At 38.7% G+C, this 24168-nt stretch overlaps 1 protein-coding gene across 2 annotated transcripts in view; it reads left to right on the top strand.

Annotated features, from left to right (window-relative positions):
* Window positions 1-24168, top strand: part of trappc11 (trafficking protein particle complex subunit 11) — a 171654-nt gene that overhangs the window by 60055 nt on the left and 87431 nt on the right. For both annotated transcript variants that reach the window (XM_077578862.1, XM_077578861.1), the window contains exons 10-14: window positions 1-16; window positions 141-220; window positions 311-389; window positions 5425-5479; window positions 5615-5760. The exon at window positions 1-16 is cut by the window's left edge and continues 78 nt beyond it. In XM_077578862.1, the coding sequence (XP_077434988.1) occupies window positions 1-16; window positions 141-220; window positions 311-389; window positions 5425-5479; window positions 5615-5760 (376 nt within the window). The remainder of the gene's footprint in view (window positions 17-140; window positions 221-310; window positions 390-5424; window positions 5480-5614; window positions 5761-24168) is intronic.

The following is a 24168-nucleotide window of genomic DNA, read 5'->3' as shown; positions in this document are numbered from 1 at the left end:
AGACAAGGACACCAGAGTAGGCCAATCATATATCATCTCTAACACATTAGAGTACCTCATTTGAGTGGCAGCTTGCTTCATAGAAGATTTCTAAGGTCAATTTCAGCAATGTTTTTATGATCATGTACTTACATTTTTAGGTATTGATCCTCCGGACCTTGACAAAGAAAAGAAGGGAATTCTGGCTTTACAGCTCAATGAAAGGGATGTCCCTCACTCAGTAAGTGCATGCAAACATAACTGGCACCTCATTTATATAAAGTATGAAGTTGCTGTTGATGCTGTTTAAAAAATGAAATAATCTGTACAGGAGCTGATAATAACTCTTCTCAGCAATGCTGTTGCCCAGTTTAAGAAGTACAAATGTCCACGAATGAAAAGTCATCTGAGTAAGTAATATTTGCAGTGGTTGTGCTTTTCCATGATTGGAGCTCACAAATGCAATTTTCATAGTGACCTAGAGCAAGCATTCTCAGACTCATTTTGGATGATCTGTGGCCCTATACGAGATTACTGCAAAACATGAAGGGACCTTTTTCATACTTCTGCATTTTGTGGCCAGAAATACATAATCAATGCGGATCACAACTTCCGGTGTCGCTGACAGCGACTGTAACAACAGAGCAGGCAAAAAACAAAAGCCACTGGGTATTGAGTACTGGGATGCTCTTCCTGCGTTTTAAACTTTTTAAAGTAGCCTTACCTTTCATTTATTTGTTTCCCTGCGACACGGAACTAAAGCAAAAGTGTATTCAAGCAATGCCAAATTCAGTTTGAAATTCAATATTTGTGGAGTTTTGATCATGTACTTGACATTTAAAAAGAATTAAGGTTTGATAGTTAATCAATATCGGTTTGAATGGAAGTGAATGGAATCGGGAAAAATCTTAATGTGAATCAAAATTGAATCGATTGAGACAATTAGAATCAATACCCAGCCCTAGATGCAACACAAATCACACGTTTCCATTGAAAACAGACTATGATACTTAAAAAATTTCCCCTACAGCCTTACTATGAATTAGGCCAGGGGTGTCAAACTCATATTAGCCCAGGGGCCACATGGAGGAAAACAAGTGGGCTGGATTGGTAAAATCAAGGTATATAACTTTTAAACAATTGGCGTCAATTATACTCAGATTTTCGCTATTTCTGGGCCAGCCCTAAATTACGGGGCTCAATTGGAATTATATTGTTACAAAAAATAACACAAATGCAAATAGCATGCGGCAGCACTTTCCTGTATAAGTTCCGGATGTGTTATATTGCGTTTATATTGTTCCCAGAATGCATTGTGGCACAGTTAATGAAGTTATAAGGACATTAATCCTTGTCATATGTGTTTATGTTACCAGTAATTGAATTTTTGTCGTATTTACCACGTTTATGTCTGTCTATGATTTTATTTTATTTTATTTATTTTAAACAAACCGTAACTTAAGGTTGTGTGTAAAATAATGACATCCAGGGCAATTTCATGTACAAGTTGCATTGCTCATCTGAGGATTACTTGTGAAATTCTGAATTTATATTTGCTGATTGTGGTCGGCTAATTAATTGGTCCAACATCACAAATTTTTCTAACTTTACAAAATCATCTAACGGGCCGGATTAAACCCTTTTGTGGGCCTTATACGGCCAACAGAGTTAGCAGTTACACCTTCATACTTTACGAGAAACTGTGGGAGGGGTGGGGGGAGCTTACTTGGATCTTTGAACACCAAGTTTATTTATAATAAGAATTAAGAACAAAGGCGGGACTACAAGAACGCAGTAATACATATATATTATATTAGGGTACATAATTTTTTCCTTTTTCTTTTTTCTTTTTTATGGCTGGGAGCCAAAAGTGTTACAACATATCTAGAAATTACACATGCAAAATATTTCTGTGCCACAATATATTTGTTTTTTTGACTATTAGTAAATTGTGGTCAATGGGTGCCAAAGCGATGTGAGGTAAAACAAAAGACTGCTTCACAAGAAACGAAATTGACCTTCATTGTTTCTGTTGGGTATGTATAGTCTTATTGCATTTTACTATCATAGCTGTTGTGTTAGTGTGTTTTTTATTTTTTATTTTTTTAACTTTTACAGTCATAACATCAGCTAGCAAATGTTTGCTAACCACAGTTAGGCTAGTTAAACAAACCTATTCGAAAAATGGTTACATCATAACATGTTAAGATGGACCAGAAGGTTTTTCTTACAGTATATTAAACCCTGATGGACATTAAATGATAAATTCTTGACTGTTAAAGGAAACCAAACTGTTTCATAGCTAAAATGGCACAGAATAGCTACTAGTAATGACCCAATTATTGTTGAGTACATTACACTATCATATCCGTAATTATGTGTTGTTGTTGATTATAAAAATTGATTAATTAATTATAATCTAATTAATTACAGGATTTTTAATTAATTAATCTAATTAATCTAATTTAATCTCATATCTGATAAAGGTCCCCAAATAAATGATTTGAATTCCAGGACATTACAAAATTGTAGTGCATTACTAATCAAATGAATACACCAAGAAGAGAAGAGTGCTTCATAAATGAAATTCAAAAGGAAACGTTTAAGCACATCAACAAACCAATTAGGCCATACATTATTTTAAAAGATAATCTAAACTTCAGTTTTGTTCAAAAAAAATTTGAACAAACTTTAAACTTCCACAAGCTACAGTCGGTGTATGGATGGCATGAGATGAACTGATAATAAATAGCTGTGGTGGTTTTTGAGCTAAACTAACAAACTGGTAATCAGGAAAAGTTAGAGGTTAGAAGGAGAGGTTAACAAAAATCTAAAGCTAGAATATCTCGGTCATAACAACTCAAACCCAAAAGAGGAACGGGGGCTACAGTATCAACTCCTCAAATCAAAAACCCACCCCAAGCTAGGTTACAGAATCTGACAACAGACAACGTTATGTGTCCTTGAGCAAGTTGCTCAAACAAGCTTGTTTACATTCAGAGTCTTAAATGATAAGTCAGGCTGGAGCTGCTTTTGTCTTTTTTACAAAAGGTACAAATCACTGCGTTCTTGTTTATAGTCCCGGCTTTGTTCTTTTTATAAATAAACTTGCATTTAACCACTAGCACTACCAGAATTTTAAGACAACTAGATCTCCCAGAGCCGTCATTTTGAGCCTAATATTGTTATTACTTGCTCTCTTAAGTAGCTAATAAAGTCCCTCTCTTGCTTTTCTTAGGCATACGGGTGGTGGACCTTTATTGATTTCAATTATCAGGCTTGTACCGCTAAAAACGTCACAACAACATCACATCTCGCAGCCTATTAAAAAAAAATACTTTTTTTTTTACTATAAGGCTTTACTATACCTTGAAATCATCGGTCTCGTGGAGGTCTTTGGGCGGCCGTATCTCCCGAACCATACGTTCCCGGGTTACCTAAGGGCATTCCCCGATGACAGATTTCCAACGATGTCATGCCATCTGCTCAACGACCCGTGATTTTACCCGGGATAGCAACCATCGCAGGCGGGCTAAGTGTTTCAAAATCATTGATCTCCTGGAGGTCTTTGTGCGGCCGTATCTTCCAAACCGTACGTGCTACTGGGGACATAAGCGCATCTCTGGACTCGTCTCGACGACAGCTTTCCAACGATGTGCCAACGGTGCCATTGCCTCAAGACATTACGTTCTGCCATGGTGATCTAGCTTGCAGCCTCCGTGATGAATGGCAGTTGTGGCAGCGACAGCAACATACGGAAGCCCAGCGGCGCAACCCCGTGGGTCCTGGCGAGGTGAAAGATGTACATTGAAAAGAATAGAACCGTCAAAATAATGGCTCTGGGAGATATACAGTAGGTCCAAATAAGTTTGCCTGGCTCTCCTGGCTGTGTTGCAGTTGCGTCCATGTCTGCTGTTGTCAATGCTCGTAGTGGCTAGTAGCGCTACCCTATAGTGGTGCGCCTCTGCCGCCTACGGGTACCTCGATTGGCCAAATTGCGCATTGACTTGCCACTCGCGATCAATTGCTTTATTTTTTTTTTGCGTGTAATGAATTAATCAAGATTAACGCGTTAAATTGACAGCCTTAGCTTTAACTTTTACAGTCAGTTAGGTATAGTTTGTACAAGTATATCTTAGTTATAGTTTGTGGCGGCTGTGGCTTAGGGTGTAGAGACAGTCGTTCAGTAACCAGAAGGTCGGCTGTTCGATCCCCAGTCATGTGTTGTTGTGTCCTTGGGCAAGGCACTTCACACACATTGCCTCCAGTTCTACTCACACTGGTGTATGGGTGGTGTGAATGTTTGGTGGTGGTCGGCGGGGCCGTAGGCGCACACTGGCAGCCATGCTTCCGTCAGCCTGCCCCAGGGCAGCTGTGGCTACTTAAGTAGATTGCCCCACCAAAGTGTGAATGTGTGAATTCATAAATAATGTATCCACAATATATGTTAATATACCCTTTTATTTTTTAAATATTTTTTTATTTTATTTTTTTATTAGTTAGCCACTAAAGAGAGATTGTTCCTCTATGTGTTTCAGTATTGCTCCTTGTGTGTAACAATGAAATCAATTAAACTTTATATGTGTCTAATTTCCATCACTATTCAAAAAATCAGGCATGCCCCACACAGGCAGGCATGCCCCATTGACCTACATTCATTATGTCTACAGGACGAATGAATATATATATATATATATATATATATATATATATATATATATATATATATATATATATATATGGTCTGATGATCATCAAATGTCGTCCGACGTCCACCTATGGAAGCGCAACCGCGCCCCTCCCCTCGCATGCGTGCGTGTGTCGTAATTTAATTTAATATATATATATATATATATATATATATATATATAAATATATATATATATATATATATATATATATATATATATATATAATTTATTGGACGGAAAATGTACTGTACTTAAGGTTAATGACATTGTGGGTGATTCTACTACTGAGGTGCCCAAACCATCATAATGTGAAGTTGCTTAAAACAGAAGTCTTAACATTATGTGTATTTTAAAGAATATCGTGTATATATTTTTATGTTTTTATATTATCAACTGTCGTTTAGAGGCGGCGCCTAAGGCGCAGCTCAACTTGCTCAAACTGTTCTGTGTTTTTCCATGACATATGAAACTGAAACTTAACTGTAATAAAAGCGACTTGTGGCCGGGGGAGGAGAGGAAGTCGGACGGAGCCGAGCGTGAGTCAACGTCTCACGTCTCCCCTTCTCTCCCAGCCGCGGTTGCATAAAAACAAAGCACAGCCTCTGCCTCGTTTTTCCTTTGTGCACGGTCGGTAACTAAGGGGATCTGTAATATCAGACCCAACACATAACAACAGAAAAATTATATATTAATTATTAATAAAAATAATTATATGGCACCAGTTTTGCTTATACTTCATCTGTTTTTTCCTTAGTGGTGCAAATGGGAGAGGAGTACTACCAAGCTCAAGATTATGCCAAAGCACTCAAGTATGTCAATAGGTTTGATGAATATAGTACAGTATTCGAAGATAATTTAATTGTATCAGATTTTATTCTGATAATTAACTGCCATTGCTTCAATGATAACCCTAACCAGTGTTATAAATTTGCTTGTGTTTTTAGACTGTTGGACTATGTGATGTGTGACTATCGCTCAGAGCGTTGGTGTGGAATCCAGACAGCCATATTAACCACAGCTCTTCATTGTGCCTATCTGATGGCCAGTGTTAAAGATTACATCATATTCTGTATGGAGCTGCTGGGCAGAGGTAAGAACTGATTTTACACTCAGTGCTGAACTCTTAGCCTAAATTTAATTAATTTCTAAATATCAAATTTATGTAGTGACTCTGACAACTGCCTTTGATATGGCTGGTCTGTGCCTGATTCTCTGTCGACGCCCCATTTCAATTGTCAGTTATTCTTGAGCAAGGATGGGCAACTTATGATGATGACAGGACTACATATTGCTGGCAGGCGGCACACTACAAACGGATGCCTGTTATGGCGAACACTAATGAATTATGGGCGATGAGTGGAGAGACAAACTATGGCGAACAGTGCCCTTCACGAAAGACAGTGGACTAAAAAGAAACAAACGAAAGAGGTACAGGGGATTGATGACCACAAAGACACAAACACACAGACGCTATACCTCATGAGAATTGAACGAAACGGAACGGAGCCCCTGCTCCCAAAGTCCCCACTGTCAAAGTGACACCTGAGCAAATACTGACTGCAGAATATGACAGCTAGTTATGGCAAACACTGAATTGTGGATAATGAAACAACCAAGAAACGAACTATGGTGAACGGTGCACTTCACGAAAGACAGTGGGGCTAAACAAAACAAACCAAACCAAAGAGGTATATGGACTGCATTGGCGTGGGTGCTGAAACAAACAAAAAAAAAAAAAAACTGTCAAACACAAGAGGACAAACAAACACCCACCCACCCAGCTCTTCGACTGGAGGCAACAAAGGGCTTTAATAGGAGGTGGTACACCTGAAACAAATTCCCACAGCCACACACGCACACACGCACACACACACACACACACACACACACACACCAATATGGGCCGTAAAAAACAATTTTTGATACTGATGTGGTTGTGGATACAGAGACCACACTAATCGATCATTTACACAACTAAAAACTTAATGAATTGATGGAGTTTAACCGCCTTAATATATAGTATAAAGCCCACCATGAAATTTTACCAGTTAATATACAAACCAAATTTATAAAAATGGAAAGAGAGTACAAATTAAGAGGAACAGATATTTTTTCCAAATTAAATAGAGAACAAAACAAAAAGAAAGATGTATTTCAACTCAAGGTGTCAGTCTGTGGAACAATCTGGATTCTAAAACAAAATCTTCTCAGTCTATTTGTATGTTTTTCAAAATGTATAAATAACTGCAAAAATACATTTAGCACAAGGACACGCAGTTGAATTATTTTGAATTATTTTGTAGTATTGTTAACTGAAAGCGTCTTGAACCGTCATTTATTTTGTGTTTTTTTTTGTGTTGATCAGGGGCAGACAAAACAAGTTTTACTTCTTTCTGTCCCCTTTCATTTCTTTTACTTTAAAAAGTGAAATAAAAACATTTGAATTTGAACCCTAGCCCCCCCCCCCCAACGAGTGTGTTATGTGCCCTAAGTGTCTATTTACAAAGTGTATTGTGCAAAACTAGTGGAGTGAGTTAATAGGAGCAACCAGCAGTGCCCCTCCCAACTCAGCGGGAGCAGGAGGCCCAGAGATGTGTTGGTGAGTGTATGTGGTGCATTAAAAAATAGGGGGGCATGGTGGCGAGATGGGGGACCGCGGCACTGCTTAATACTGCGGTTTACCCCAAGCGATGGCTCCCCACCCCGACACACTCGCTCTTCCTAGTTGTGGAGTGCATTAAAATTGGAAGAGAGTTGCAGGACGAAGACGGTGTCTCCACCCTACCCCACCCCACCAATGAGTGTGTTACATGCCCTATGTGTCTATTTACAAAGTGTATTGTGCGAAACTAGTGAAGTGAGTTAAGAGGAGCGACCAGCGGTTGCCCTCCCAACCTGGCTGGAGCAGGAGGCGCACCCCCCACTCGAAGCAGTATTTTTTCAAATAGAATGTGATTTATGAGGAGGTTATTCAAAGCTTTTTTTATTTTCCCAGTTAACAAGAATAGTTTTTTTGGGCGATAGCAAGGGCTATGAGTGTAGATTGAAATTTATTTAGGTGGTAAGTCAGTTGTTGTTAGGTCTCCTAGCAAACACAAGTTTGGAGATAAAGGTATCCTACAGTCCAAGATAGCGGAAAGTTTTTCTAAGACTTTAGTACATAACCATAAAGCATGAAAATAAGTGTCGGCAGAACACTAGAGAAAATTGTTGGAGTCTGAATGTTCCATTTTCTTCATATTGTATTGAGTAATATATGTTCTATGAATAATTTTATATTGGATAATTTCTAAATGTGTGTGTTTTGTCATTTTAAATACGTTATCACAAACTTGAATCCAAAAGTCAGATTCCGGAGCTATAGACAGGTCTGTCTCCAATTTCGAGATAGGTGAATACATTTTATTTGTGTATAAAAGTAACTTATATATTTTTGAGAGTTTTTTTGTTGTTTCTTTGCAATATCCTTAGCTAAAACAGGTGGTTGAAGCGTGCCCTGAAGTGTTGGAATTTGTTTCTTTACCATATTTTTAATTTGTACATTTAAACAAAGTGTGTTATGTGCCCTCTATGTCTAAAATGTATTGTGCAAAACTAGTGCATTGAGTTAAGAGGAGCAACCAGCTGGGCCCCCCCCAACCGGGCGAGGGCGGGAGGCGCACTCGCCCACCAAACCCCCACCCACCCCACCGGGACCCCGGCGGGCATTTGGGACCAGCCCGGCGGGGCTCGTCCCCCGGATACTGGGGCCCGCCCGAAGTGCCCGGAGGCCCACCGGAGCGGGGCGGGCACAACACCAATCCCGCCCACCCTCCCGGCCCCCGGAGCGCCGAGACCCGGGCCACGGATGGAACCCCCGGCCCAGGGGAGGGGGAGGAGGGCGGACAGGGGAGGCGGAGGGGATGGGGGAAGGAGACGACAGGAAGGGCAGGAGGCAGCGGCAGGGCCGCAGAGAGAGGGGGAGAGGAGGAGGAAGGGCGACGAGAGAGAAGGGGCAGGGAGGCGGAGGACGGGCGGGGAGAGGCGAAGAGGGAGAGGAAGCAAGAGGGAGGAAGGGGGAGGGGAGAGGTAACCACAGGGCACCCCGGCGGCCCACAGGCCCCGAACCGCGTCGCCGGGCCCAGAGCGACGGACCCAGAGCGACGGACCGTGCCGGGGCGGCGCCGCCCCGAACACCAGGGAGAGCCCCGCAACACAGCACCCCCCACGAGACCCAGGGAACGACCAAGACGCAGCCGCCACCCAGCAGCCCACAGAGGGGCAGACCCGCCCACGCCCAGCCAGGGGGGGACAGCACCTGTAGAGTTAGTCCCCTGGCATGCAGTGAATCCGAATATTAGCCCTTAGTGCCCATTGGAGGTGAATCTGCTCGATCCTGTTGGCAGCAACTGGGTTCCTGACTATAACAACACAACCATTAGTTACAAACTGCCAAATGCAGAGACATCAATGTAAGTTATCACGATGTGGTGGCTCTCGCTAACAGGCAGAATTAAATAACCAGAATTAGGTTAAAATATTCTATATACGTAGACCATATTTCTATGAATTTTGATATTTGTTTTTTATTTGAGGCCGATATTTTTTCCATTAAAATGTGATTTATGAGGAGGTTAGACCATTGGCCGATATTCAGAGTTTGTTTATTTTTCCAGTTAACAAGAATTGTTTTTTTTGCGATAGTAAGGGCTACAAGTGTAGATTGAAATTGTTTATGTGGTAGGTCAGTTGTTGTTAAGTCACCTAGCAAACACAAGTTTGGAGATAAAGGTATCCTACAGTCCAAGATAGCGGAAAGTTTTTCTAAGACTTTAGTCCAGAAATACATAACCGGAGTGCATAACCATAAAGCATGAAAATAAGTGTCTGTAGTGTTTTGTAAACACTGGAGACAAATGTCGGAGTCGGAGAGTCCCATTTTCTTCATCATATATTGAGTAATGTATGTTCTATGGATAATTTTATATTGGATACGTTGTAAATTTGTTTTGTCATTTTAAATGCATTTTCACAAACTTGAATCCAAAAGTCAGATTCCGGAGCTATAGACAAGTCTGTCTCACATTTTAAGATGGGTAAAGACATTTTGTCCGTATATGAAAGTAACTTATATATTTTTGAAAGTTTTTTTGTTGTCGGAGAAAGCTTGGTAATATCTTTAGCTAAAACGGGTGGTTGGAGCGTACCCTGAAGTGTTGGAATTTGTTTCTTTATCATATTTTTAACTTGCAGATGTAAAACATTTCCGTTTGTTATTTTGTATTTTTGGAGCAAGGATGTATATGATATAAGCATATTATCTGAGAAGAGATGGTGGAGATGTGTAATTCCTTTCTGCTCCCACACACCTAAATAAAACGATTGGTTGTTAATTCGAAAGTCTGGGTTATGCCATAGGGGAGAAAGCCCACAGGGCTCCACTTGGGCTTTTGTAATTTCTAATGCCTTCCACCAAGCAGTCAGGGTGGCGGAAATCATTGGGTTTTTAAAACAATTATGTCGCTTAATTGATGTTGTAATAAAGAGTAAATCTAGCAGTCTGAGGTTATTACAATCCTTCTGTTCTAGTTCCAGCCAACAGTTAGTATCTCTGTTGGGTTGTGCCCATAGAACGATATATTGTAGCTGGTTGGCTATATAGTAGTACATAAAATTTGGTGCCTCTAGACCACCTTTGGATTTACTTTTCTGAAGAGTAGATAGACTAATCTTTGCTTTTTTTTTATTCCAGTAAAATTTTGTAACGGCTGAGTCCAACAACCGGAACCAGTTAGCCGTAGGTTTAAATGGAATCATTGAGAAAAAATAGTTTATTTTAGGTAAAACTTTCATTTTAATGGTGGCTATTCGTCCTATTAAAGAAATAGGAAGATTATTCCAGCGTTCCAAGTCACTATGAATGTTATCCAGAAGTGGAGAAAAGTTTAAATGAATTAAATCAGTTAATTTAGGTGAGATTTTTATGCCTAAGTATTTTAAATTGCCTATAGGAAATGAGTAGTGTGGGTCCTGTCTTGCAGGGTTCCATGAATTATCTGTAATAGGTAGAAGTGTTGATTTTGTCCAGTTAATAGAATAATCTGATAACTGTGAGAATTTAGTTATTAAGTTAAATACTTCCCTTAACGAAATCGCCGGGTTTTCTAAATAAAGTAAAATATCATCGGCATATAGATTAATTTTATGTTCTGTTACCCCAGAGTGAATTCCTTGAATCCTTCTTTCCTGGCGTATGGCTATTGCAAGTGGCTCAATAAATATTGCAAATAATAAAGGGGATAGTGGGCTTCCCTGTCTTGTGCCTCTCTGTAAAATAAAGCTCTTAGATATAATCCCATTAGTAGTAACTGTAGCTTTGGGAGAATCATATAATACTGACACCCAGTGGATAAATGATTTCCCAAAGCCAAATTTATTTAAAACAGCAAAGAGGAAGGACCAGTTAACTTTGTCGAAAGCTTTTTCTGCATCCAACGATATAATAACTGCCTTCTTATCATACCGCTGTGACATGCTAATAAGGTTAAAGAGCCTCCTAATATTATTAGTAGAGTGACGATCTTTAATAAAGCCTGTTTGGTCGCTATGAATAATTGTCGAGATTACTGTTTCTAGTCTAGATGTGAAAGCCTTAGTAATAATTTTAATATGAGTGTTAATTAGTGAAATCGGACGGTAACTTGATGGAAGGGTGGGGTCTTTTTCTGGCTTTAATAAAAGTTTAATTGCTGCTGTATTCATGTGTGGACGTATGTAACCATTAGTTTTAATTTCTGTTACTACTCTTAAGAATAGCGGAGCAAGCATTAACCAGTAGTGCTTAAAAAATATAGCCGGATAACCATCTGGGCCAGGTGCCTTGCCATTAGGCATACTATCTAGAGCACTGTACAACTCGTTTATAGTAAGTGGCGCCTCTAACATTTCTTTATATTCAGTAGTTAACTGAGGCATATTTAAGCTACTGAGGAATGCCTCAATATGCTCAGGGTTAGGCTTGTTAGTTTCTGAGTATAGGTTGCGATAATAGTTTAGATTAATTTCTTCTGGTGACTGTGTACATTCATCAGTTGTCCCTTTGATAGCCGTTATAAGAGATTTTTCCCGATTGCGTTGAAGTTGGTTTGCAAGAAATTTACCTGATTTGTTATTATATTCAAAGTTGTTGTATCTCAATTGTTGTATTATAAACTCTGTCATTTTAGTTAGCATATCGTCTAACTGTATTTTTGTATTTTGTAAGTCAGTCCATATTTGGTCATTTGGGTTTATTGCGTACTCATCCGTCAGTTGTTTAATTTTATCTTCCAAGTCATTTTCTAATTTTTGATCCTGTTTCTTTTTATAAGATGAATATGATATAATTTTACCTCTAATTACTGCTTTCCCAGCTTCCCAGAGAAGAGATGGCGATAGGCCTGGAGAGTCATTTATTTCCAAAAAGTCTGCCCATTCTTTCCTTATAATTTTATCAAACTCTGCATCGTTTAGCAGTGAGATGTTAAAACGCCATGTTGGTGGTGGTTTAAAGGTATAATCAACTTGTAGGGAAAGGGAGACTGGTGCATGGTCGCTAATAATAATAGGATGTATTTTTGTAACAGTTTTATCAGCAATAGAGTTATTTGTAAGAAAATAATCAATTCTTGAAAAGGACCTGTGCACAGCGGAAAAGAAAGTAAATTCCTTCTTATTTGGGTTTTTAAGTCTCCAGCTGTCGACGAGACCAAAATCATCCATATATTCCCCTATTACTTTAGTAGATTGTAATCGCCTTATACATGTTGTGTTATTAGAACGGTCTATTAATGGATTTAAGACTGTGTTAAAGTCTCCTCCAATAATAATAGTAGAGTTCGCTGCTAAATCAAACAGCTGAGAGAAAAATTCATGGAAAAAGGCCGGATCATCATTATTAGGGGCATATAAATTGCCAAATGTATATATTTTATTAAATATAGTTACCTGAATAATAATGTATCGGCCCTCTGGGTCTGTTATTGTATTATTTAGAGTAAAGAGTAAATTCTTATGTGTGAGTATACAGACTCCTCTTTGTCTACTGTTATAAGGGGCAGAGTACGCGTGGCTAAAATTCTTATCAATAAGTAATTTTTCTTCAGATTTTTGTAGGTGGGTTTCTTGCAGGAGGCAAATATCAGCTTTTAATTTTAAGAGATGGTCTAAAGTTTTTATTCTTTTTGCCTGTGCGCGAGCGCCACAAACATTCCAGGAAAAAATAACTAATTTATGCATACAAACAATATAGGCTCAGTCCTGTGTATATATCTGCATAGGCCATTTGTCAATACTGGCATGTTATAGGATAGAATCAAAGTAGTTAGGTGATTTATATAATTTGTGTAAAATATGAGGAAATGTGTAAGTAAATATAACAGTGAAAAAACGGGTAGGGATGTGAAAGTGAAGGAATTAAACAACATTAAAATACACCAGTAACTGGTAACCCAAGCGAGACTTTTTGTTTAAATCTACTTTTAGATATAGTTATGTATTATTATTATGTTTATAATATAGCCTAAACATAATGAGTATTCATATTTTAGGTTTTCTAACCACATATAAAGTATATGTATACATCTAATAATCAAACAAAGTTTAGTTCCATCAATACCAATTAGAACAGCCAGGGAGTGGAGTTGGGGTTCCGGAATAGTTGGCCATCGATGTATAGTTTATCAACGACCATCATAGTCCGTTTACCCTCCTGCCTATTTTGTTTCATTATAGGAAACAGTACCTTTCGCCGCTCATTAATCTCTCTAGGGAATTGGTCATTCATTCCAAATGAGGTCCCTTTAAGCTCCCGTCCTTTACTTTTAACAAATACTTTCTGTTTAAAATGCTCAAATTTGGCGATAAGAGGACGGGGTCTGTTGCCCCTAGGGGCTCCAAGCCGATGTACCTGGTGAAAGGAGATGTTATTTACCGTCTCCTGAAGAATTTTTAACGACGTAATCATTTTTTTTATCTCAACCTCTGGATTGTCAGAGGTATTCTCGGATATACCTAAAAATATTAAATTATCCTGCATGCTACGGGATTGAACATCCAGAATAGTTTCTTTTAGCGTTTTATTTTCCTTTTTAACGGTTTCTATCTCGGCTGAAACAGTCACGAGTGTAGAGTGTAACTCGGCATTATCACGTTGGAGATCACTTACCTGTTGGCTGAAGAATTCCATGCTTACCTTTAATTCTCTGACGTCCTCGCTGATTAGGGAGAGGACCTCTAATTTTTTATTTATGGACTCCAGCATACTGACCGAAACCTCCGTAGTGGTTAGGTCGTCCGTGTCCGTCGCTGAGTCATTCTTTCTCTTTTTAGAGGGTTTCTTCGACGGTTTCTCGACGGAAGAGTCCTCCATTGCGCAGTTGTAAAAATAACCGTCAATGAAGCGTTCGAGGTCCTCCACGTTGGGTGGTATTCCAAATCTGTCGGATGAAAAAGAAGAAAAAAAAAGAAAGGCAAGATATATGATGGTTAAATTCAAATTAGTTTAGTATAATAGAGCTAATTCTATTTTAGCAGCATGGCGCCGCCATGTTGGGGATTCCCGGTCTCGCTGTAGGTCTCGCGATAATCACAGCATCTCGCGCAACCACAGCATCTCGCGCATCCCTAGGGGCAACAGACCCCGTCCTATTAATCCCAATTGGGATTTTGTAATTTCTAGTGCCTTCCACCAGGCGGTCAGGGTGGCGGAAATCATTGGGTTTTTAAAACAATTGTGTCGCTTAATCAATGTTGAAATAAAGAGCAAATCTAAAAGTCTGAGGTTGTTACAATCCTTCAGTTCTAGTTCCAGCCAACAGTTGTTATCTGTGTTGGGTTGTGCCCATAGAATGATATATTGTAGCTGGTTAGCCAAATAGTAGTGCATAAAATTTTGTGCCTCTAGACCTTTGGATTTGCTTTTCTGAAGAGTAGATAGACTAATCTTTCCTTTTAGTTTTTTTTATTCCAGTAGAATTTTGTAACAACCAAGTCCAGCAACTGGAACCAGTTAGACGTAGGTTTGAAGGGAATCATTGAGAAAAAATAATTTAATTAGTGATATCGGACGGTAACTTGATGGAAGGGTGGGGTCTTTTTCTGGCTTTAATACAAGTTTAATTGCTGCTGTATTCATGTGTTGACGTATGTAACCATTAGTTTTAATTTCTGTTACTACTCTTAAGAATAATGCAGCAAGCATTAACCAAAAGTGCTTAAAAAATATGGCCGGATAACCATAACCATTAGGCATACTATATAGTGCACTATACAGCTCTTTTATAGTCAGTGGCACATCTAAAATATCTTTATATTCATTAGATAACTGAAGCATATTTAAGCTACTGAGGAATGCCTCAGTATGCTCAGGGCTAGGCTTGTTAGTTTCTCAGTACAGGTTGCGATAATAGTTATAACAAATATTATTAATTTCTTCTGTTGATTGTATACACTTACCAGTTGTTCCTTTAATAGCCGTTATAAGAGATTTTTCCCGATTGCGTTGAAGTTGGTTTGCAAGAAATTTACCTGATTTGTTATTTTATTCAAAGTTGTTGTATCTCAATTGTTGTATTAAAAACTCTGCTTTTTTTGGATAACATATCATATAACTGTATTTTTGTATTTTTTAAGTCAGTCCATATTTGGCTATTTGAGTTTATGCGTACTCATCCCTCAGTTATTTAATTTTATCTTCCAGGTCTTTTTCTAATTTTTGATCCTGTTTCTTTTTCTAAGATGAATATGATATAATTTTACCTCTAATTACCACTTTCCCAGCTTCCCAGAGAAGAGATGGAGCTAAGTCTGGAGAGCCATTTATTTCCAAAAAGTCTGCCCACTCTCTTCTTATGATTTTGTCAAACTCTGCGTCATTTAGCAGTGAGATGTTAAAACGCTATGTCGGGGTGGTTTAAAGGTATAATAAACTTGAGGAAGACTGGTGCATGGTCGCTAATAATAATAGGATGTATTTTTGTACCAATTTTATCAGCAATAGAATTATTTGTAAGAAAAAAATTAAATTCTTGAAAAAGACCGATGCACAGCGGAAAAGAAGGTAAATTCCTTCTTAGTTGGGTTTTTAAGTCTCCAGCTGTCGACGAGGCCAAAATCATCCATATATTCTCCTATTACTTTAGTAGATTGTAATTGGCTTGTACATGTTGTATTATTAGAACGATCTATTAATGGATTTAAGACTGTGTTAAAGTCTCCTCCAATAATAAAAGTAGAGTTTGCTGCTAAATCAAACAGCTGAGAGAAAAATTCACGGAAAAAAGCCGGATCATCATTATTAGGGGCATATAAATTACCAAATGTATATATTTTATTAAATATAGTCACCTGAATAATAATATATTGGCCCTCTGGGTCTGTTATTGTATTATTTAGAGTAAAGAATACATTCTTATGTATGAGTATACAGACTCCTCTTTGTCTACTGTTATAAGGGGCAGAGTATACTTGACTAAAATTCTTGTCAATAAGTAATTTTTCTTCAGATTTATATAGGTGGGTTTCGTGTAGGAGACAACTATCTGCTTTTAATTTTAAGAGATGGTCTAAAATTTGTATTCTTTTTGCCTGTGAGCGAGCGCCACAAACATTTCAGGAGACCAGAAATAATGTATGCATACAAACAATATAAACTCAGTCCTGTGTATATATTTGCATAGGCTACTTGTTAATATTGGCATGTTATAGGATGGAATCAAAGTGTTAAGTGGTTTATGTGATTTGTGTGAAATAACAGGTAACGTGTAAGTGAATATAACAGTGAAAAAACGGGGAGGTGGAAGTGAAGGAAATTGGCGGGGGATTAAACATGTAACAATACACCAGTAAATGATAACCTAAGCGATATTTTTTGTTTAAATATATTTTAGATATAGGTATGTATTAATATTATATTTCTAATATAGTCTATACATAATAAGTATTCATATTTTAAGTTTTAAAACCACGTATATATGTATTCATACAAAATAGCTCTATCTTAGCAGCAGGGCGCCGCCATGTTGGGTATCCCTGGTCTCGCTGCAGGTCTCGCGATAGTCACAGCATCTCGCGCCTCCTAGACACCAAATCCATGAGTGGCGGTGAAAAAAATAAAAATAAATAAATAAATAATTATAATGATGACAAACATATACTCCTAACTGTAGGTTGACTATAAATGTTCCCACAAAGCTTGTGGGAACACATCATCGCCCAGGTCTAGCCGGGTGCCTCGCATGGATGGCGGGGGAGAGGGCTTGAGAAAGAGCACAGCTTCGTGACTTGTTTCTCTTCGCGCGGCTCAGAGCTGGGTGGGGAAACAAAGAGAAAAACGGACAAACTGCCTTCGTCAATTAGATGTTGCTAAGGTTAAATTATCTCACTGAATGTATAAACTTTTATCTCCTTATCTGTATAGTCTCTCTGGAAAACGTGTTCAAATACAAAGCTGAACATAATGGCGCAACACAGAGTTTGCAGGCGGAGCAATTCCTTTGTCTTTAAAACCTCACTCCTAAGGATCATATTTCCACCTTGAAAAGCACCTGCTCTGAGCTATTAAGTATGTTTTTATTAGGGCCTGACCGATTAATCGGGCGGCGATTATAATTGGCCAATTATTGGCCAAAACAATCTGCAAATTTGGCCAAATGGATGATTATTTTTCCCTTAAAATGTTATAGAAGAAAACCGAAATCTCGGACACTGTGAAAGTACCCTGAATGCACCATTTTGTTTACATAACATTAGCAACTAGCAAGTGTGTAGCGTATCTTTTTCTGGTTAGTCTGTTGTCCCTTAGCGTTCTTTAAGCTGTTTAATGACCCCCCAGTTGAAGTTAACTGTAAAACTAAACGCACGGCGATAAGAATTACATCCAATGTATATTTAAATACAAAACATGCTTTATTTTTAAAACATCGCTAGCCTAGCGCTAATGCTAAAATCGAAGGTAGATCCCATTTTGTGAAAAATTTGTTATTTTAATATAATTCAATCGCAGCTTTCTTTTGTTTCGCTTTAAGTGTGTACAACATGGATGAATAGCACCACACTGACCCAAGAGGCCAAAAATATATATTTATGCATTAAATATATTTTTTTAAATCATCGGCAAATTAATCGGTTATCTGTTTTTTTGTTGTTGCCAAAAATCGATACCTGCATCGGCCTCAAAAGTGTATATCGGTCGGGCCCTAGTTTTATATTACAAAAATCTACGTTAACACAATTTTAAAGAATTGGTTACTTTTTCTCAAGATGGTGTCTCCGGTCGCTTAGAATAAACAGAAGCTCATATGCCTCCATATTCTTGCATAAAGTCCATTAATAAATGTTTTTTTTAGAGACTAGAAGGCTTTTTTTTAATCACCACATCGCAAAATTTTGGTGTGCTGGAAAGTTCAGATGTGAACTTTCACCAGTTATTTTATCTTGAATGCTCGCTATTCTAATAATAACAACCAGGAGACTGCATATTTTCAATTGAACTGTTTACTTGATGTCAGAAAGATCGAGTGCACAGCTGTGGAGACTTTTCAGCTGAATGTGGAAGGGCCAATCTGTTCAAAATGGTCTCTACTCTTATACTGCCTTGGCCGCCAACCCACACGGGGATGGCTCAGCCTAGCCCATGTGAAAATGTGTGACCTGATGGTCTTAACTGGGTTCAACTGGATAAGTGCGCCAGAGTGCAGATAGCTAGGAGGACGACAACAAACACAAAGTGCGCAGTCACAGTCAATTCTGACATGTCAAGGAAGCTGAAACATACTCAACGGGATATAGACGATCAGTCTAACTTCACAATAAAGTTTACCAAATACAGTAATGCATTGACGGCAATGCCATAGTACACGTTTACTTTCAAGTTCGCCCACATCGTGGCTTGACATCCCTTTTAGACGTTACTTAACCGTAGTTGTTATGGGATTGTCATTGTAGTTGCGACCAACATCAACAACGCTATCCAGAACACATATTCAATCGCTAATTTAAGACGCTAAGAAACCGCAAATTAATTACGCTGTCATTGTATGACATGGCAGAAGTGGCTCGCGGCTACCTGTGAGCATGACCAACGACCGTCTTGAGTGTCTGGCTGCCGGCTGATAAAGCAAATTTGACATCTTACTTTAATTATTTTTCAATATTCTGCACCAAAGCTACTTTGTAATTCACTCTCCATGTTTAAAGGAAGTTAAGTGCCTTAAATTGCTTGTTTGAGGTCTTTTCATTATTTAAAGGTCTCATATTATTCAACTTTTCAACATACTAAAATAGTGCTCAAATGTGTAAAAGACATGTCTGTTACATGCATTTGTCAAAAATTACTTTGGATCTAATATTTTTGCTGTCCCTAAATCAGCTAAAAAACGCTCTGTTCAAAACAGCCTGTTTTAGGGGTGTGTTACTTTTATGTAAATAGCTGCACCAGGCCACGCCTAGGCCATACCCTTCTCTTCCGAAGGGGGCAGTGATTTGGGTCATGGTAGCCATGTGCTAATGTTGTGAATGGAAAAGATTGGCAATGGCAGCAGAAGAAAAGAAAAATGCATGTCTTTTACAAATTTGAGAACTATTTTAATATGTGGAAAAGTGGCATAGTGTTTTACCATAAGAAAAAGTAGCATAACGTTACTACAGAGATTATGTTGTAGCGATAGTTTGTGATTGTTTAGGCAGTGGTTATTTTGACGTAGCCGGTATTTCTCCCGCAAATGTTATTTTGCCGTGAACGTCTCGGATTTGCCGTGAATCTTTGTTATTAATACCACAAATGTGCACATTTAGGCCACTGCGCGGTCGCAACGTGCAAGCCGTCTAGTTGAGGCCACTTAGCGGCCGGTTAGCATCACAAAGTCATGTCAACTAGTTGGCGAGTTGCCAGTCACGGCAAATTAACCACCGCAGATTGTATCTTGACAAAACAATACCTAACCGCTTCATATTATCCAACCACCGTCTGCTTTATCATGTCTGACCTCTTGTAACCAAACAACCTCCACACGACAAATGTAGCTCCCACTTTAGGCACTAAAAATACACCAGTAATATGGTAGAAGGTGTACATTTCTTATTAGAAAGGATAGGAAGGAAGGCTAAATCATCTTTCCTATTTGCAGTTGTTTCACACTGTTGTGACCCCGATCCATTATGTTTAAACGTGTTGCAAATCCAGCTCTGAACAGGCTTTCACTAGCAAAACAGTCCTTTGAGAAATGATGTCGGTTCTTAAAAAATAAAAGTAATCCATTGTCTTCTCAAATACTTGGGACGAAGTAAGCAACCACTTTTTCTTGATCAATGTTTCCCCTCTTCATGGAGCATTTGCGAGCAGGGAGAGAAAAATAAATTCACAGCCAATTTCTCGAATTTCAGTGGGCGTGACAAACCTTTACCAGCGGTGGTGCCACTAACCCCAGGGGGCTGGGTCGAGTGCACTTACGTGTCTTTTTGACGTTACTAAATCACGGAAGTTTAATCTGCCCTTTTGAAGCACACATTTTAGAAAGGAGGAGATAGCTAAAGAAGTCGTGGATGAACTTTTTTTAATGCCTGGTTGGATTGAAGACAGGCCAGGGATGCATCTTTTTTGATAGAAAACCCCACTAAAGTGCATTTTCATACTATGGGACCTTTAAAAAAAAAGATAAATAGAACTTTGTCTTCATTTATTTTATAAAACACTTTTGCCCATTAAAAAAAAACATTCAACTCAAAATGTCAAATTGTCAAAAAGCAGTTAGAAATGCGAGGCAAACACATTTGGGGGTGGGGGTACGGGGTGGATGAGTACGCCATAAAACGGACCATGATGTTACGACCAGCTACAAGATTTGGAGACGTGTGCGCAATGACCGGCGTAGATCACATGATGTACGCCGGTCATGAGCAAACGCAGAAGTATAAACGAGGCTTTACACTAACTTATTCAATTGGTCGCACCGCACAGGATTTGGTCGCACCATTTTTGGGGGAGGTGCAGTATGACCATATTTGCTGATGTACAGTCATCTCAATTCTCAATTTGCATACTGTAGCTTCATGTGACGTAAAGATTGACAGTGACTCAAGATATATTTGCAAGATATTTTACTCTAACAAGAACTGTCTGCAACAAGCAGCGGCTGGCAAAACAAGTCAATTATTTTATTTAACTTTTAAAGAAAACATTGAGGAGAAAAAATGCCTTTTTTTAACAATATTATGTTCAACACAGAGGGTTCAGCTCTTATAGTGAGGCCTCTCAACCATCATCCCCTTGGGAAAACCAAAGATTCACAACCTGCCTCGCATCATAACTAATTAAATCAATGTTTCCCAGTCAGGTGTACGTGAGCACAAGCAGAGATGATTAATGAAAATGAAACTGCTATACTATGACTATGAATATTTTTCTTGTTCAGTGTTTGCCTGCTGTCGAAAGGGGACTAATGTAAAGTCACTCCAGTTTTTGGTGGCAAATGTTATAAGAATTATATATAAGAAAGGAAGGTTTATTTTTTATTTTTGATTTATTTACATATCCACCACTAAAATGGAGAATGGAAACCTAGTTATTAGGGCCCGGGCAGCGACGCCTGCCCTCTTGTTTTTATAGGAATTCTTCTTCTTCTCCTCCTCCGTAAACGATAAAATTTTTGGGGTACCCAACATTTACAAAAGCTTACCAAACTTTGCACACTCCTCGGGCTCGGCGAAAAATGTGATATGAAGTTGCCAGGCGTCCCCTAGCGTGGAAAAATATGCACCAATTCCGGCATGTTTGACCGAGGGTTAGGAAATTCGACAGGCACTTGAAGCGCCCAGATACACACAAAAAAGTCAGTAGAAGCCATATCCTAAAATGTGAAGGAAGTGAGATATGAATTTTTGAAAAAACAATTTTGGCCCATTTTTGCACATTCACTATTATATATTATATATTTTTTGCCTCTTTGCCAACAATTTTCATCCGATTGTCTTCAAATTTGACTTGTATCATTTCAAGACCTCGGAGAAAAACTGGGGGGAAAAATGTGACTTTTCTAAATACTATATGACGGAGGCGGGGCATCAAATATTGGCTTTAAAATGTCCTTCGTCATTAAAGAGGAAATGCTTATAACTCCGCTGTACAGAGAATCTCTGGACAAATAACAGCCTCTATCATCACTTAAACATCGTGGGATTCAGAGCGTCAAATGTACTCTTCTACGTGTACAATAGCTTCTTATAGTTAAAAAGACCTCCTCCTTTTCATTTATAGACTAAACATACTCTCTGGTACTTTTCCGTGAGCAGTGGCGTAAACAAGGTCAGATTTGGGTGTGTGTTCGGGATTGAATATGTTATATAGTTGAAGGTTCTATTTTTCCCCATAACAAAATCTCACAAACAAGTTGAACCAAATTTACGGTGGCCGTGACTGATGAAGAAAGTAAAGAGTGTGTGTGTGTGTTATTTCAAAGCAAATTTTGTTTTCAAGACAGAAATGTGTTTTCGCACAAAGCGCTGAGAAGGAACTTTTTTAGACTAAATAGTATGACCCAGTTTAAGGTCAGATTATACCGAAATCAACACCATCTGCTCTGCACAGGACACAAAACAATTCGACAAGGTTAATATTTCAGAATTAGAATGTTAATAATGGTTAATAAAATAAAATGAAGTATTAAAAATGTTATAATATCTTTCTGTCCGCCCTTTGGGCTTTTTAAATAAAGCCCAACAACTAAATATTTAAACATTTTTACCAAAGGATTCCCGCGGGATTTGCATCATCGCAATGGCACGTGCAACAGTAGAATAAAAGGGAAAAAAAAACATTCTTTTTAGCAGGAGAGGAGGTCAGTCATATGTCAAAACAATGTGATTCATTAAAAGATTTTTTTTGTTTTTGTTTTTTTTTGTGTGTTTTTTCTCAGTAAAATAAGCATATCATATATGAAGACAGTGCGTTGTGATTATGTTCAAAATTTGTGTTGGGGGATCCCAGAAATAGAAAATTGGCATGGCAGTCAGTATGAGAAGGAGTGTCATTATGTACGTGCAATTGGAGACGCGATTGAAGACTTGTTGTCGTTTGGGATAGGGAAGTTTTTGTTGACGTTTGTCAGTTCCGTTTTCGTTCTTGAGTTTGTTTTTTTAAACCGAGTCCTTCAGCTTTGCGATTGGCTGGCAACCTGTTCAGGTTGCACTCCGCCTACTGCCCAAAGCCATTTGGGATAGGCTCCAGTACCCTCACAATCCTTGTGAGGACAAGCGGTCAAGGGAATGGATGGATGGATGGATCCTTCAGCTTTTTTAGAAGCCACATCAACTGCCAGAGATGATCACCGGGCCCAAGGTGTGACTCATTCTTTGTGGAACGCCCCGGAAAAGGGACACATTCCTCCTATCTCCATTGGGTAATCCTCAGGTCGTCTGGTGGGAACTGGAAGCAGTTGACTGGTTTCTCAGTTGGCCCCCGCTGGTGGCTGGCTCCTGAAGGTGGGGGGTTGAGCAGAAAGCGGATCCCCTGCTGGTCTGATAGGCAAGATGTGGAACCAGGTGCCCCTTGGACTGGACTAGATTGACCTTTTCATCACCTCATCTGGGTGCAAAATATTTTCATTTAGTCACTAATAAACATTTATTCACATCCTTTCTTTTTGAAAGAGCATTTTGGTAGTGTTATTAGTTAGGAGTTAGTAAATGTTAGTAAAGTTCTGTAGGCCTGTCCTGTGGGAAAAAATTCTGTTTGTTGTGACATTCAATTAGGATCCAGCCTTCGGCTGACTTTAATGACCTAAGCACATTCATTAACTCTTTCACTGCCAGACGTTTTCAGAAACGGGTTGTCCCCACTGCCAGCCGATTTAAGCATTTTGAGTGATCTTTCAAGGTCCACAGAAAATGTTGTGTTTTGACTATGGAAACACACATACTACCAAATGAAAGATTGGACTCTCAGCTTTCATCAGAAAAAAAAGTTTGTTTCTACTTTATTCCGTTCTTCAGTAATCAACAATAGAAAATGGTTACTTTCACCGAAATTCTCTCTTGTGAAACAAAAAACGGAGAAAAAGCTTTTTGTGAAACGATGTTATTTCATGCACTCTAGTGAATTGTACACTTTTTTTTGTCCATGAATGATGCCACAAACACCTAAATAGTGCTTTACTTCTGTAAAACGCTTTCACCAACAATGAAAAAGTGTTTTTTGATTGCAAAATACGTTTATTTCCATTCAACAGTGTAACAATTTGACAAAACAATTTCGCAAACTATTTACAAATGTGTGCAACTGTGGTACTACTTACAATTATGTGGATGTTTCAAATACAGTTTTTCCTTTTGTAACGCTCTCCTGCGTGCAAGGAGACGCCAGGACTCGCACAACAGTTTACTTTCACTTTCACATTGGTCCGTTTTGCGTGCAAACGTTACACTTTCTTGACGGCCTTTTTTTCCGGGGAATAAAAAGCAAGTAGCAGACTGTACACACTTCCTCCGA

This window comes from Vanacampus margaritifer, chromosome 10, assembly GCF_051991255.1.
Source record: "Vanacampus margaritifer isolate UIUO_Vmar chromosome 10, RoL_Vmar_1.0, whole genome shotgun sequence".
Classification (NCBI taxonomy): Eukaryota; Metazoa; Chordata; class Actinopteri; order Syngnathiformes; family Syngnathidae; genus Vanacampus; species Vanacampus margaritifer.
This window is presented reverse-complemented; position numbering and strand designations above follow the sequence as displayed.